The sequence below is a fragment of the Drosophila sechellia genome, chromosome 3L, assembly GCF_004382195.2.
Source record: "Drosophila sechellia strain sech25 chromosome 3L, ASM438219v1, whole genome shotgun sequence".
In the NCBI taxonomy this organism is placed as follows: Eukaryota; Metazoa; Arthropoda; class Insecta; order Diptera; family Drosophilidae; genus Drosophila; species Drosophila sechellia.
In genome coordinates, this window is record NC_045951.1 from 16,732,823 (window position 1) to 16,746,373 (window position 13,551).

Consider the following 13,551-nt stretch of genomic DNA (forward strand, 5'->3'; position numbering starts at 1 on the left):
GTGGGCAATCCTTCCTTCTCAGCCCGGTCCCCGTTTTTGTCGTCCTGGCAAACGGTGCGAGAAATTGTCCTCCCTATCATTCTCATTCTGCCTCTCGCCTTTCCCTTTCCCTTTTTTTCGGGGCCTTTCTCCCGATTTCTCTTCGTTTTTGTTGCTTTTGATGTCGCCTGCACATTTTTTTTTCCTACAGATATCTTGGTCTTTTTTTCGCCATCGTACTGCGTAGGAAAACTCCTTTGGGTGTCCCTGCCATTTGCCTAGCACTAAGCCTGCTGCCATCTCTTTCTATACCCCATTTGCCGTCCCGTTCTGTCAGTCATTTTTTCCTCGTAATTTTCATAAGCAGCCGTTAGACGTTGGATTTATGTTTTTAAACGCCTTTTAATATGCGAGAGGATATTCGCGCGTAGCACCAGATCCCCTGCGAAACACAAAGCCACTCGCAAATGCCGCATAGCCAACGTCCTAGCCACGCCTCCGTGCGCCCCTTTTTCTCCTTGTCTCCTTAAAGCCTTAAACCACCAACCCTGCACCCCTAACATCCTTTTGGCTCCTTGCTTTCTTGTGGCTGTCTACTTCTTGGTAACGCCACGCAAATCCAGTGAGAATGCGTTTAAAAAAATATTATAATAATAACATTACGTAAATAATTGTTGGCTGCTGTTCGAGGGGGGCGAGGTGTTGGCTGGTTGGGGGGCGGGAGTGGGGCTGGTAATTTCTGGGGGGGCGTTTGGTGTTTGGGAGGCACGCGCCTCTGGAATAGCAACGGAAATCAGCTGCGTGTTGATAAGCACGCATATAGCTCCAAGGAAAGTTGCTGCCAACCGAAGGATCTTGAGGCTTGGGTGGCAGGAAACAGGAGGCTCTGCCTTCGACTTCGTTTCCTTGTACTGTGTATGTATGTATGTGTGGCTGTGAATGTATTTTGAGCCAGTGTGTGTGTGCGTGCCATTTGCGTGCGTATTTTTGGTGTGCTTTGCGGTTTGTCGTTCAGCCGAATCGGTAAAAAGTTACCCAGCTAAACAAGCCGAACAGGAGTATATACCCTAATGGTAAGGAAGCTTTTCAGAAATACATTTTAAGGACATTACCATTAAGGATTGCCTTAGGATTCAAGAAGAAAGCAGGCTAAGCTTCAAAAATTGGCATAGATAGTTTAGAAGGTTTGCTATATGACAATTATTCAATTATGATCAGAAGATGTTAATATATTTTAGTGTTAATTCTTATAGTTTTTTCTTAAAATATGTGTTTAAATAAATTAAAATTTATTGTCAATGGCATTGTTTCATTTACGTGCTTAATAGTTCATATTTATCCACGTTTTTAAAACAAGAATACTGCTATTCCGCTATTATTTACTTTTAAACCCATACAGATATTTGTAAAAAGGGTATATATCAGCATAGAGGAGGCCAGTAAGAAAAAAATACAGAGGCACATTTGTAACGCGCTGTCTAACCGGTACAAAATGTGCGTGTGGCAAGCGAAGAAAGAGAGGGGGAATCGGTGTTGGAAAGAGAGGGGTGGATGCGATGGCTGCAGACAGCAGCAGTTCGCAATGGTTACTCCTTGTTGCCTTCGCATTTTTGCCGAAATTCTGTTGTCATCATCACTTTAAGAGAGCTGGTGTTAAGGTGGCATTGTGGGTGGCAGAAGTGGGTGGGTGGTAGGTGTTGCCTGTTGGGTGGGTGGCTGCAGGAAGCCAGAGCAACCGACGCCTGTCACACACAAAGTTATCTTCGCCTCGACTTGGCAGGCCCGTTGTTGTTGTCATCTTCCGTTTTTAATTTCATCTGCCATTTACTGCTACTTATGACACATCCTTTTGCCAGCCCACCTCGAACCACACACACCGAAAACCACGAAACCGGCTGACAATTTTTGGGGCTGCTTTTCCTGGTTTGCTGATTTTCATTTTTTACTGTGCACTTTTATACCCTTTTTAGAGAGTTTTTTGGTCAAACACGCCATAAAGAAAGGACACATAGTACTAGGCCAATACATTATATTTTACGACTGAAAGTCATAATTATTTGTTAAGTATTATGTCGAGTTTACTTTGGTCAAAATTAGCCAGCTGCTGACCAACTGGAAATTACTAGTGGTTACTTTGTTATAAAAATTAATTTAAACCAAAAAGAAAGAGCACAAGTTTCAAACTTTTTTTAAAAGTAAGAAAAAGAGTTTTATAAATATTTTCTAAGGCTTTCTAGAAAGTGCTGAAAGTCCTTGGACTTCAGAGTTAGTCTTCTTCATTTAGAGTATACATTTTGGGTGGCTTATTTCTTATATAATATATATACATTTTTCTGTTTTTTTTTTTTTTTTCTGTAACTTACCTTGGGATGTGCACGGCGCGGAAAAGCTACTTTCGGATCGACCTGCGTGGGAAATGGAGAAAAAAACAGAGAAAAACATACAGTGAGTCCTGGGAAGATTCGAAGGAAATCGTATGCTTAATGACATTTAAATGAAAAGAGCACAACTCTTCATATTAATAGCCGCGCATAAATCTTGCATAAGCCTGCACTGCACATTAAATGAAATTGCCCCAAGGGGAGTGGGTGGTGTTGGTGGTGATGCTGGAGGTTGTGCGGGTGGTGACATGGTGGGTGGTGTCTGCTAGTGACTTCAAGCTGAGCACGCACGAATTAACGCGTAACAAATTGCTCGGCCAGCGGGCGTAAGGAGAAAAAAAAAACGAGCAGCTTCTACCCAATAAGCAGCGTCATTAAAAATAATTAAAAATCATAAAAATTCAATTTTAAGCATTTTTTTTGCCTCGTGTCTATCCTTGGGGCGTTCAGCCACAGCTGAATCCTCCTGATTTTACCGCTCGGCCGTCCGAGCTGTGGCTTTCATATTAGTGCAAGGACGCAGCGCGACTTGACAGCTGAAATAAAAAATCAGGGAGCGAGGGTAGCACTAAATCCCGTCATCTGAAGTGCTGCTGTTGCAATTATCCGGGTATCTTAAGCCAATGAAGGAGCCGCAGCGAGGAAGCAACGCAATATCCTCTGGCGATAGCAATTCGCACAAACATATTCTACGTTTTGTATGTATGTATGTGTGCGCAAAATCTGTCACAGGATAGGCAGGACATGCGGCTGTTCTTGTTGCTGCCGTTGTGTTTGCCATTTGCCGTTTGCCGTATTGATTTCCTGTGTGCAGGACGAAAAACAAGAGCAGCCGCATGGCGGGAAATTGATTTTTAGATTAAAATTAAAACTAATCAGCGCTGAGTGGCGAACGGTTCGGTTTCGGAGGATGTCGATGCTTTTGCCTTTTTGAAATACATCAGGCCGAAAAACCGTAACGAAATGAAATGAATTCGTTTCGTTTAGTTTCGTTTCGTTTTGCCTCGCTGTTCAGCGAAACGGAAACACGAAAATCCCTGACCAGCCGAAAGTCAGGAAGACGTGTATATGCCGGCTATATACACAGATAGATATAAACATTACACGTTTCACTCGCACATAAATGCAGTTCCAGTTGCGAAACAAACAAAAACCCCTGTTAGCGGCTCAAAAAAAAAAAAAAAACAAAATGCCACATAAATGCTGGCTGCGCATTTTATTTACAGTTGGCAGGCATAAAAGGATGATCGGATGGACATCGGACCGAAGGACTAGCTGCAAACAGTGCAGCTCCACTCAATTAGGCTAATGCCAACGTGGCGTATGCGTAATGCGTGCGGAATATCATTACAACGAGCCTTCACTGTGCTCCGCTCCGGCTAATCAAATGCGATTTCCACCTCTATACAGATTGCGGAAGGAAGCCACTTTCGGAAATGTATTTATGCAGAGAAATGAACAGAATCAGCGTTTGCCGAAGCTGATTAATTAAATGGATAAAATAGAGAAGAGAACGGAGATGCACGGACCTCGAATTCTACAGACCAGATCCTAGAGGCCAGATCCTATATCCTGAAGAACAGGACCCGAAGCTAGCTATTAAGTGTGCCTCTTATGTGATGTCTCTAGCTTTTGAGTCTACCGTGTTAATACATTTATGGTTTGGAATGGTATAGGATGGGATAGTTCTGATTGCTGAGTTTAGAGGAGTTTCAATCTGACTGTATGTTTTCTCCGGTTTAAAAATATTTAAATATTCAAATATTTACTAAAAAATGGCACACAACTGCCTTGATAAGTGTCCCAAAAAGGTAAAAATCATCAAGAGCGCAGCTAGAAAAAATTAAACACTGCAGCTCATTTGATGTTCATCGCGCCTGTCATATCAGCTAATTAAAAATTGTTTGGCGTTTGGACCATGATTTCTTTTTTTTTGGAAACTTTTGTATGCCTATACTTTTTTTTTTGACTATACTGTTATGCTTTGACTTTCTAATTGCTGTCAAGAGAGGGTATGGGGAAATATTGGGTCTATGGGCATGGGAACGATGCTTTTGAACAAATATTTAACATAGTTAAAGTGGAGTTTTGTTTTCTGTTTGGGGAAATGGGTGAAAAGAAAAAAGGGCGATAAAAAAGAAAGCGAAAAGCGAAGAGTTCGTGTGTAACATTTACCTTTTTGCCATCCAGCTCGTGTGTGCCTTGGGTGAGTACCTTATCAACGCTATTTGGATCGCTGAATGTGACAAAGCCGAAGCCTCTGCAAGTAGATTTGGAAGGAGATGTAAACAGGAGACGGTTAGCGAGAAGTTCTGCAAATATTTACCCAAGCCAGGAGCCAAAGTAACTGAACCTGAACCAGACCCAGCCCGAGAATCAGAAAAACAGAAAGAGACACAGGAGCCATGGCCAAAGTTGAACCTGCCATCGTCAGTTTAGCACGTGCGCCAATTAGGCGCTCAAATTACATCAAAATATTGCCAGGAAGGAGTGGCAAATGAGCAGTCTAAGGCCCCATGCCCCATGCCCCAGTGCCACCATACTCCATCCACGAATGCCCCCTTTTCGAACTGTTCGAAGGCAGACGCTTACAAGCCATTACGTAAAGAGCGCCGTCTCTTTCCGCGCTCGAACGCCCTGTCTCTTTCTGTTCCTTTCGTTTGTGTTGTGATAAACTTATTCTTGTTAAATATTTAATTAAAATGCTTATTATCTCGCACTGCATTTTAATGAGTCTCCCATGCCGGGCCAACGGAACGAGACAGCCAAAGACAACAAACCAGCTCAGAGATTTTGGGCTGTGGTGGCAACCCCGCGCCCCCTCCCTTTCAATCCACCCCCAGCAATCCCCCTGCAACCCCCTTGCAACCCAGCCTGTGTGCACGTTTATGTTTATTTGAGTTTTGCCACTTGGCAGCAACGCTTAACGACGCTTCGTCTCCACGCTGCGCAACTCACAACTTCTTCTTTTAGCCCGGCCCAGACACATGCTCGTATTTGTCTTGCTCTTTTAAGCCCACCAGTGGCTGGCACCACCCATCAACCACCACCACCCACCGTCCCAAGTAAGCCACCCAATCTGCACCACCAGCCCACTCAATCCGAGCCCAACTAGAACCGCAAGCACAGACAGTAATTAACGACGATTTTATTGCAATTGTGGCAATTGTTACGGTCCTGATTCCCTTCAGTTTGGCACAGAAACCAGGAGCACCCGCCCAGTTAACATTTCCAGGTTCAATTGGTCAGCAGGAGTTGGATAAGAGTTAACCCACCCATCTGCCATACAAATACATATGCTTCGAATTCGGGAGTGACATGGTTAGTATGGAAATGCTTAGTGCATGTGATTGAACTAAGAGCTCATTAATAAATAATCTAGTTCCAGAAAAGAAGAGTTTGAAATTGAAAATATTTAAGCCAACTTTTCTTGAAAAATGAAGTCTTAGAACTTTGCTTCTTGTTTAGTTGCAATTACAATGGTAATTATATTAATTTTCATAGCTTTTAACCTGTGCGAAAATTGTAGAGTAAAACTGTCTGACTTTCATATAATAAGTGGCATTTTAATGGCTTGGTGTCAGAACAGTTTTCCTTTATATTCTGCCCTGACCTTGCGATAAATCATAGAAACTAAATATACGGTATTTATAATAATTTACTAGCTAAAAGGTACATTCTGTCCATACTGGCGTAATAATTACAGAGCAATTAGAGTGTACAGCTGGTACTATACTAAACGGAGCCACTAAGGCTAGCTGATTGCAAAATGTTTTCAATGGGAAATAAATCCTGTGCAAAGTATATATATAAAATGGAAATTCTCCTCTCGAAACATTCAATGAAATTTAATCATTATTGTGCGCAAGCAAATTAAAGGCAACAGTTTTATTCATTGAGATTTGAAGACATTGCGTGTCCTAGAGCTCATTTTCATTCCCCTTCCACAAGTTCCTTCCACTCCATTCGCATAGGTGGTTAACCCATCTCAACCCTTTTTTGATCCACTTTTGACATACAGTTTTATTGTTTGCGTTTTTCCATACAATTTACTTGTCAGTTAAATCATTTGTAATTGAAAGTTAAACAGATAATGCGGACGTGTAATTGTTTCATTGAAATTTTATTGCTTACTGGAGGGCAATTATTTATAAGCAAGGATTAAACCAGAGCTTGCGTGTACTAAATTTAATTCGGAAAGTATCCTCTGTGGGGATGAACCCTACAATTCATAATCCTTACAAAATGTTTGCTGCTTTCCATTTGACATTCTTTCGGCCAGATCGCATCGGTGTTTTGCCATAGAAATTGCTATTCAACAACGATGCCAAACAATGGCTTGTTGCAAATTTATAAAAACAATTTGCATATGGAAAAGGATTGCCCGGCCTGTTGTGTCTTTGATTTCCCCAACTTTTCCACTTTCCCACTGCCACCCAGCTGCCACCCATCTCCCCGTCTACGTGCCATGGATAAGTCATTATTTGTGTGCTTGTTGTCCTGGTATTGGCTTTCTGGATTCTCGTACAGCTGGCACGGTCTGGTACATATTAAATAAACATTTTATCGTATTTATAGACGAACAATTTGTGCAATGTGCAATTTGCGAAAAAGAGGCCTGCACCTATTAATATTGATTTAAATGGGCGATTTGGGGGGTGGCAAACTTGGAGTGGCTTCGGTAGGCGTAACTTCAATCCAATGTTCAAGTGGGTCACACAAAATTGCAGAACAAAAGCAGGAGGAGGCCGAGTGCCCCAAAGTTGAGGACAGAGATTGTTGCAATTTCTGGGGTGACGACGACACGGGCGGCGGCGCTGGCAGGGGAGCTCAAAGTGAAAAGCCACAAATTTAAAAGGCAAAACTCAAAAATAATGTGTCTCCTGTGTGCAATTTACTCACAAATTCAGATTCAATTTATGCAACTCGAGGCAGAACGGCATCCGCACGACAGACAGAGTCAGCGATAGCCGCAGAGCGGGACAGCAATAGAGCCAGAATGGTGGAGCGCTCAGGATTACAACAGAATGTGTGCAGGCAACAACAATGGCAACATACACACACAAACACACACAGAAATGCACAGAGAAAAAAGAGGGACTCAAACTGGGAAGTGATTTGAAAATTATTTTTTTAAAAAGGGTTCAGGAATTAACTTTAAGACGATAAATATAAGTTTCTATAAAGAATATATAAACCTAAAAATTACAAAACAAAGATAGTAGCGTTCTTTACTTTTGTTACAAATTTTCTGATTGATAACTGTTAGAATATAGTTTAGAATATAAATAAAAGTTTCCTCTATTTATTGCCGTGTGTGAACTTAGACAACTGAGGAGAAACTAGGCAACAACAAGGGCAAAAGCAGAGACATGCTGCCTCCGACAAGAAAAGAGGGTTTTGTGGCGGGGTTGCCGAGTGGGCGGTGGGTGGTGCCACCAAACGCCGCACCACCCACCACCCCCTCCCGGAGAACATGCAACTTGGGTTGCTTGTTGAATTTTATAAAGCCGTTTCAGAATGCTAATGAGCGCACGCACACAAGCTGCCAGCAGCCAAGGATGATGCTGTGCGATGCTAGTCCGGAAAAAAAGGGTGCGGGCTTTGGGCCAGGTGCGACAGGTGAGCGCAAGGAAAAGGGGGCGTGGCAATCATGTAACACATACAAACACCGCAGACACGTACGAAAACGGGGCCAAAGGGAGCAGGGGGGGCATTCGAGAGCGAAATAGAAGTGTTATTTGAATTGGCATGGCAGAGCTTGAGAAACTTTGTCGAAGATCCTTGTTGCTGCTGCTCCAGAGCTTACGCACAATTTAGCAAAACAACTTGAATGTATTTAGCCCGTAGTAGTAGATACTCATACCTGTGCAAGAATGTGGATAGTTTACCCGAAGGATGCTGGCGGCGGGGCGGCGGGGGAATAAAGAAGCCATCCTGGCCAACTCAGCGTGTCTGCAGTTAAGTTGGCGGTTGGCTTGTGGCTGGCGTCTTGGATTACCGTAAATAATCTAACTAAATGAGTTACCAAAACGGTCAAAGTTCACATCAAGGTGTTGTCTCGCAATAGTGTGTGTGTGTGAGAGAGTCTGTGTGTGTGCATTGGGCTATGCGTGTGTGTTTGTAAGGGGAGCAGATAACAATATTAGAAGTCCTAGCATATGTCCAGTGATCAGGTGCAGGGCGATGATGAGGACATTCCGCCCCCAGGCAATTGCCGAAACTGTAACCGAAAGCTCATTTAAAGGCAAATGACGGCTGAAGGGTTGGATTTCGGTGTGGACAGGGTAAATGGAATCCGGGATATCTAGGCCAAAGATTAGTTGAAATTGAGTAAGGTTCAACTGCACTAAATGGAAATATTTGTCAAAGGGATTATGGGTTTTTCAAACACACGACACAAAACCTATTTAAATGAATATTTAGAAAAATAAATTGCAAATCGATTTGCACCATTTTAAACGCAGATTATGCTTATCTTATCTTAGTCATCTATTATATTTTAAAAAATTAAAATACCTATATTCAAATATGTATGTATCTCTGACTAGTAAGTTATAATTTTCTGTGAATTTACGTTTTAGGATTTAACAATTGGCCCTAAATCGTAATTTATATATTTTCATTGACTTGAATATTGACCAATGAAAACTAATAAATTAACTTTTATATTCTTATACATTTTCAATTGTCCAATTTGTGTGATTTTGTGCAACGTGCAGCACTTAGTATGCACGGTAAATGGAAAACGTTGGTTGTGTGCACCTGCAGGATATGGAAATCCAATGACCCCACCACAAGCCAACCCACTTTCTTATATCTCTTAATTGCCTCAACCTGAACTGACCTCAGTGCCAGACAGAATGACAAACTACTGTGAATTGCTCTTGAAGTCAGCGGAAGTAAGAAAACAATTGTCTCTGTGTCTCCGACATCCACATCCCCATTCTCCGCCCCCTTTTTGAACCGCCCATGCTGCCGCCCCCAGTTAACGCCGCCCATTCTCTGCGGTTCAGTTTTCCTTCGGTATTGTTAATATACAAGTTGCAGTCAAGGCTGGAAATGGAGGCGAACATTATTTTGTCTATGCGCTGCTAAAAAGCAAAGAAGCCGCAAGCCATGCCCTCAACCTTAGTGCTGCAAAGAGGCGGGGGCGAAATTTCACTGAAATGTGGGTGGGGGGGATTCAACGAAAGTAGCTGACGGCTAACAAAACTTTCAATCCGAGGAGGTAGGCAACGCATATTCAAATGACTTTTTCGTGTAAAAATTTCGAAACAACAAAACAAAAGCGCCCCGAACGAACAATTGCGAAAAGGAATGCAACTTAAGACGACACTGGAGTGCCCGGCGGGGTGGGGCGCACAAGGTGGCAAGGACCAGGGGGCGCGGCAGGATGAAGAGGCCATTTCAGAGGCAGTGAGGCTGAAGCTGCAAGAGAGTCGGCTCTTCTAAGTCCCGGCTACAGTGAAACGTCAAATCCCGAGCGCACTAACAAGCACTTGCAGGCGGACCAAGACGCCGCCTTTGTGCGGTTCGTCCTGGCCAAATGTTTTGCCGGTCGAATACCATCGGCCATAAAATTAACAATATGAAGTTTAGGTATAAATTATGGAGAATTTTTCAATTTTATCCTTACTCTCTTTACAGAAAAAAACGTAATAATCAAGCAATAAAATACATTTAAAGGCAGTAAATATGGAAATGTTAAGCTACAAAGAAATAAATATTTAATATATAATTTATAGTATTATTGAATTAATTATAAATTTAAGTAAATTTCAGTTTTTATTTGGCATTTTTATGCTTTAGCAAAAGTTTGCAACTTATGAAAGCGCTTGTATTTTTGCTTAGCATTTTTAATAGATATCATCATTTGTTGGGGTTTTACCCACTTCCCTTATAAAAGCAACCGATCTTCTTTAAGACCGATAAATTTTTAATAACTTTAGGCTTTAAGCCCTCTTTACCCATTTTGGCCTAAGAATCAACTCGAAACATCTCTCATCGCCGAAGTGCGTGGCATCTTGCATTCGATCCGATGGAGGCATTCTTTGCTGTATTTTTTTTTCTTAGCCACCCCCCTTGGTGGCAACCCTGCCCCTCCCCCGCCCCACCCCTCTCCGAGTGACTGCTGTCGTGTGAAGTGGGGCCGCGTGCATGAAACTTTCACAAGTGGCTTCCTGCCTTGGCTCGCCTCGCACTTTATAAGCCTACAAAAGCCGGGCGGAGGGCTCTGCTCTTTCGAGGGGAGCCAAATTGGGTTGTCAGGGGGCTGGGGCTGTCCATGGGGGTAAGGACAAAGTGGAGGCGCCGCCCACGCCCATTTTGCACGTTTTTATGCCTTTGTCTTTGTTTCGTTTCGTTTTGTGTCGTGTCGTTTTCCTGGGCACAAAAATGCATCCTTGAACACGCACACTTAACTGGGCCTGCGTGAGTGGCAACCTCTTGCCACCCACACTACCCACCCCCCTTGGACGCCTTGGACCCACCGCCTCTTCACTGCAGACAGAAAAAAAACTGACCAATTTCGACAGGATAACATTATTTCTTTAAGAATTTACTTTAAAGTTCTAAGATCACTCCTTTCCTTCCTTTCCTCATATGGAATTTGAGTTCCATCGATTTTTGAATCACATTCATAAATCTTATAACACGAACTAATTGTTTATATTGAACTAATAATATTTCCCAAATATTTCCCAAGTCTAAAAGTGTATTGGAAGGATTTGAAATTGTTAAGAAAGGCTTTTCACTTTAGTACAAGTTATTTTTCTATTATGGATTTATTTTGTAATGGAATTATTACTACGAAGTGAATATTTGAATAACAGGACATTTTATTATGAAGCTGACTCTTCAATGATAAATCAATTTTAATTATTTGTATAGTCTGGTATATTATGAACATGAGACTGACTAATAACTAACTTATAATAACTAAATGGTAAATAAATGTTTGTATCAATTAATACTCCCATATTTTCTCCGAATGCATTTTTTTGTGTCCTGTTTTCCTTTCTAGCTGGCTGAGGCTACTCAAGCCCGGCATGGAGACATTTAAGACGACTATGTCGCCACCCCGTCAACGACGTCGAGTCCACCTCGAGTTGTGTGTGAGCGTGCCCTTGCGTTGATGTAAAGCCCCCAACCACTTGGTCCTCTGCAGCAGCGACCCCACTTCGAGAAGCCCATCCCCCCAGCTTGCTATCTGTGCGTGGGTCTTGGGTAATTTTATTAATCCAGACACAGGAACAAGGCGATGGCGCGGTGGCCCGAAAAGGGGTTTTTCCACCAACATTTCGGCTAAATATTTAAATGGCCTGGCCATTATGAAAATTTATCGATTTAGTGACAGTTTAAGGACACACATTATGGCCGGCCATTTGTTATGTTTTTATGGTTTCGTCGTATGCCTGCTGCTAATGTCAATTTTTGAGTGTCGTTGCCACATTAAATTCTGCGGCAGCTGGCTAACAAAAAGTCTCGAGTCGGTGCAGAAAGGTGACTTTATTTTATAATTCATTTTATCATTATGATGTAAGAGTGCGGCGCGCAAAGCAATTACAAGGGGGTGAGTGATTAGGGGAGTCTGTGGGGATCATAAAAATATTCCCTCCTTTATGCTCCAACACATTTTTCGGGAGGCTGAGCGTTTCTTTTCATACAAATACAAACATAAAATGCGCATAAAAATGCTCGTGCGAGGGGCGGGGAAAAGCGCATGAAATAATCAACAGTAACAGTAACAATGGCGGGGAAAAGTGAAATTCTGGAGCTGGAGCAGAGCTGCCACTCGAGTTGACAACATCCAAATGTGCGTGCACTGGAAATAAAGGATACTTCCAGACCAATACAGCTCTTAATTAAGAATAAAGTCGATTTTACAGTGGATATTGTAGTGCGACTGTAGGTTCTTTGCTAAAAAAAATATTATACATATTATGGTAATTAACTTTAATAAATATGTTCATTATTGTCACACAATTCACTTAATATGTCGATTAAACGCACAAAGTCCTTCCACTTGTAATATGCTATTGTTATGAGTAAGTGGTCACGATCTTGGCTCAGTTTTCTCCACTAGCTCGGCCAAAGATCCTTGAAGGATAATGAAAAGTATAATCAACATTTTTTGCCGTGTGCGTGTGTGTGTGAGTGACGTCTCAACCAGCTTGGCCGATGACTGGGATGTCCTAATGGTCTTTTGCCTCCTGTAACTGACTGATGTTTGGCACACACACTCACACTCGTCCAGCGACGTCATAATTAATGATGAAAAATTGCTACTCACACACACATACTCGTGCACACACACACACACAGGCGGACACTCAGCATATGCAGCAGCAGAATGAAAAGAGAGCGAGGGATGGGTGAAAATATAAAGCCATTTGGTTTTGTACGATGGAAATTAACATGAAAAGGGCAAAGCGCAGCTGCCATTCGCGTTTGGCCGAATATGTGAGATCGGTCCAGGATATGCCACCCCCAATACCCCACTCCACCACTTTCCCAGTTACCCAAGTCCCCAAAAACGCGCACATGCAAGTGGTCAATGCCAGAAGGTCGCCGGAAAACAGAAAAAAAAAACACCACACCCACTGGAACACATAAAGTGGCGCACTAAAGCTGCGAGCTCGGCAAAGTGATTAAATTGAGTTAATTATGTCCACCGAGAGTGAGTGAGCGAGTAAGTGTGTTAGAGCAAGACAAATACGAGTTTGAAGTTGTACATAAATTATTACAAGGATATTAAATGCGGCGCACAAAACGGGGGAATTACCCGAGTATTAAGTGCATATTATCAAAGGCCGTTAAATGTGGCAAATAAAACATTTCGCCTGCGTGAAATTGCTTTAATCAACCCTTAATCTTCATTTACAAAACACACTTTGTCTTTGTTAAGTCTTCACAAAGTTCTTTATTTTTCGTTTGCTACCGAAAATATTTCTCATTTAAAAAAGCATTTGGCCATTATGTAGTGAGTTGCCATTTCGATTGGGCCAAGTCGCGGCAATTTGCCTTACGAAATTGAACTTCTATCAAAGTTTATCAAAGCCAAAACATTTAATGGTTGTGCAAAATGCTTGCAACAATTTTTTGTTCAGCTTATCCCTTTGGACCAGCCCGCTTTTTATTTGTGTATGTTTTTATATTTCGCAGGAGGGTGTGTGTGTGGTCCGGGTGG

General features: G+C 42.2%; 1 protein-coding gene across 11 annotated transcripts in view; it reads right to left on the bottom strand.

Moving 5' to 3' along the window:
• LOC6606055 (RNA-binding protein Musashi homolog Rbp6) overlaps positions 1-13,551 on the bottom strand; it is a 170,861-nt gene that overhangs the window by 95,089 nt on the left and 62,221 nt on the right. For all 11 annotated transcript variants that reach the window (XM_032717520.1, XM_032717519.1, XM_002030830.2 and 8 more), the window contains exons 5-6: positions 4,536-4,620; positions 2,343-2,384 (exon numbers count right to left, since the gene is read on the bottom strand). In XM_032717520.1, coding sequence (XP_032573411.1) covers positions 2,343-2,384; positions 4,536-4,620 — 127 coding nt within the window. The remainder of the gene's footprint in view (positions 1-2,342; positions 2,385-4,535; positions 4,621-13,551) is intronic.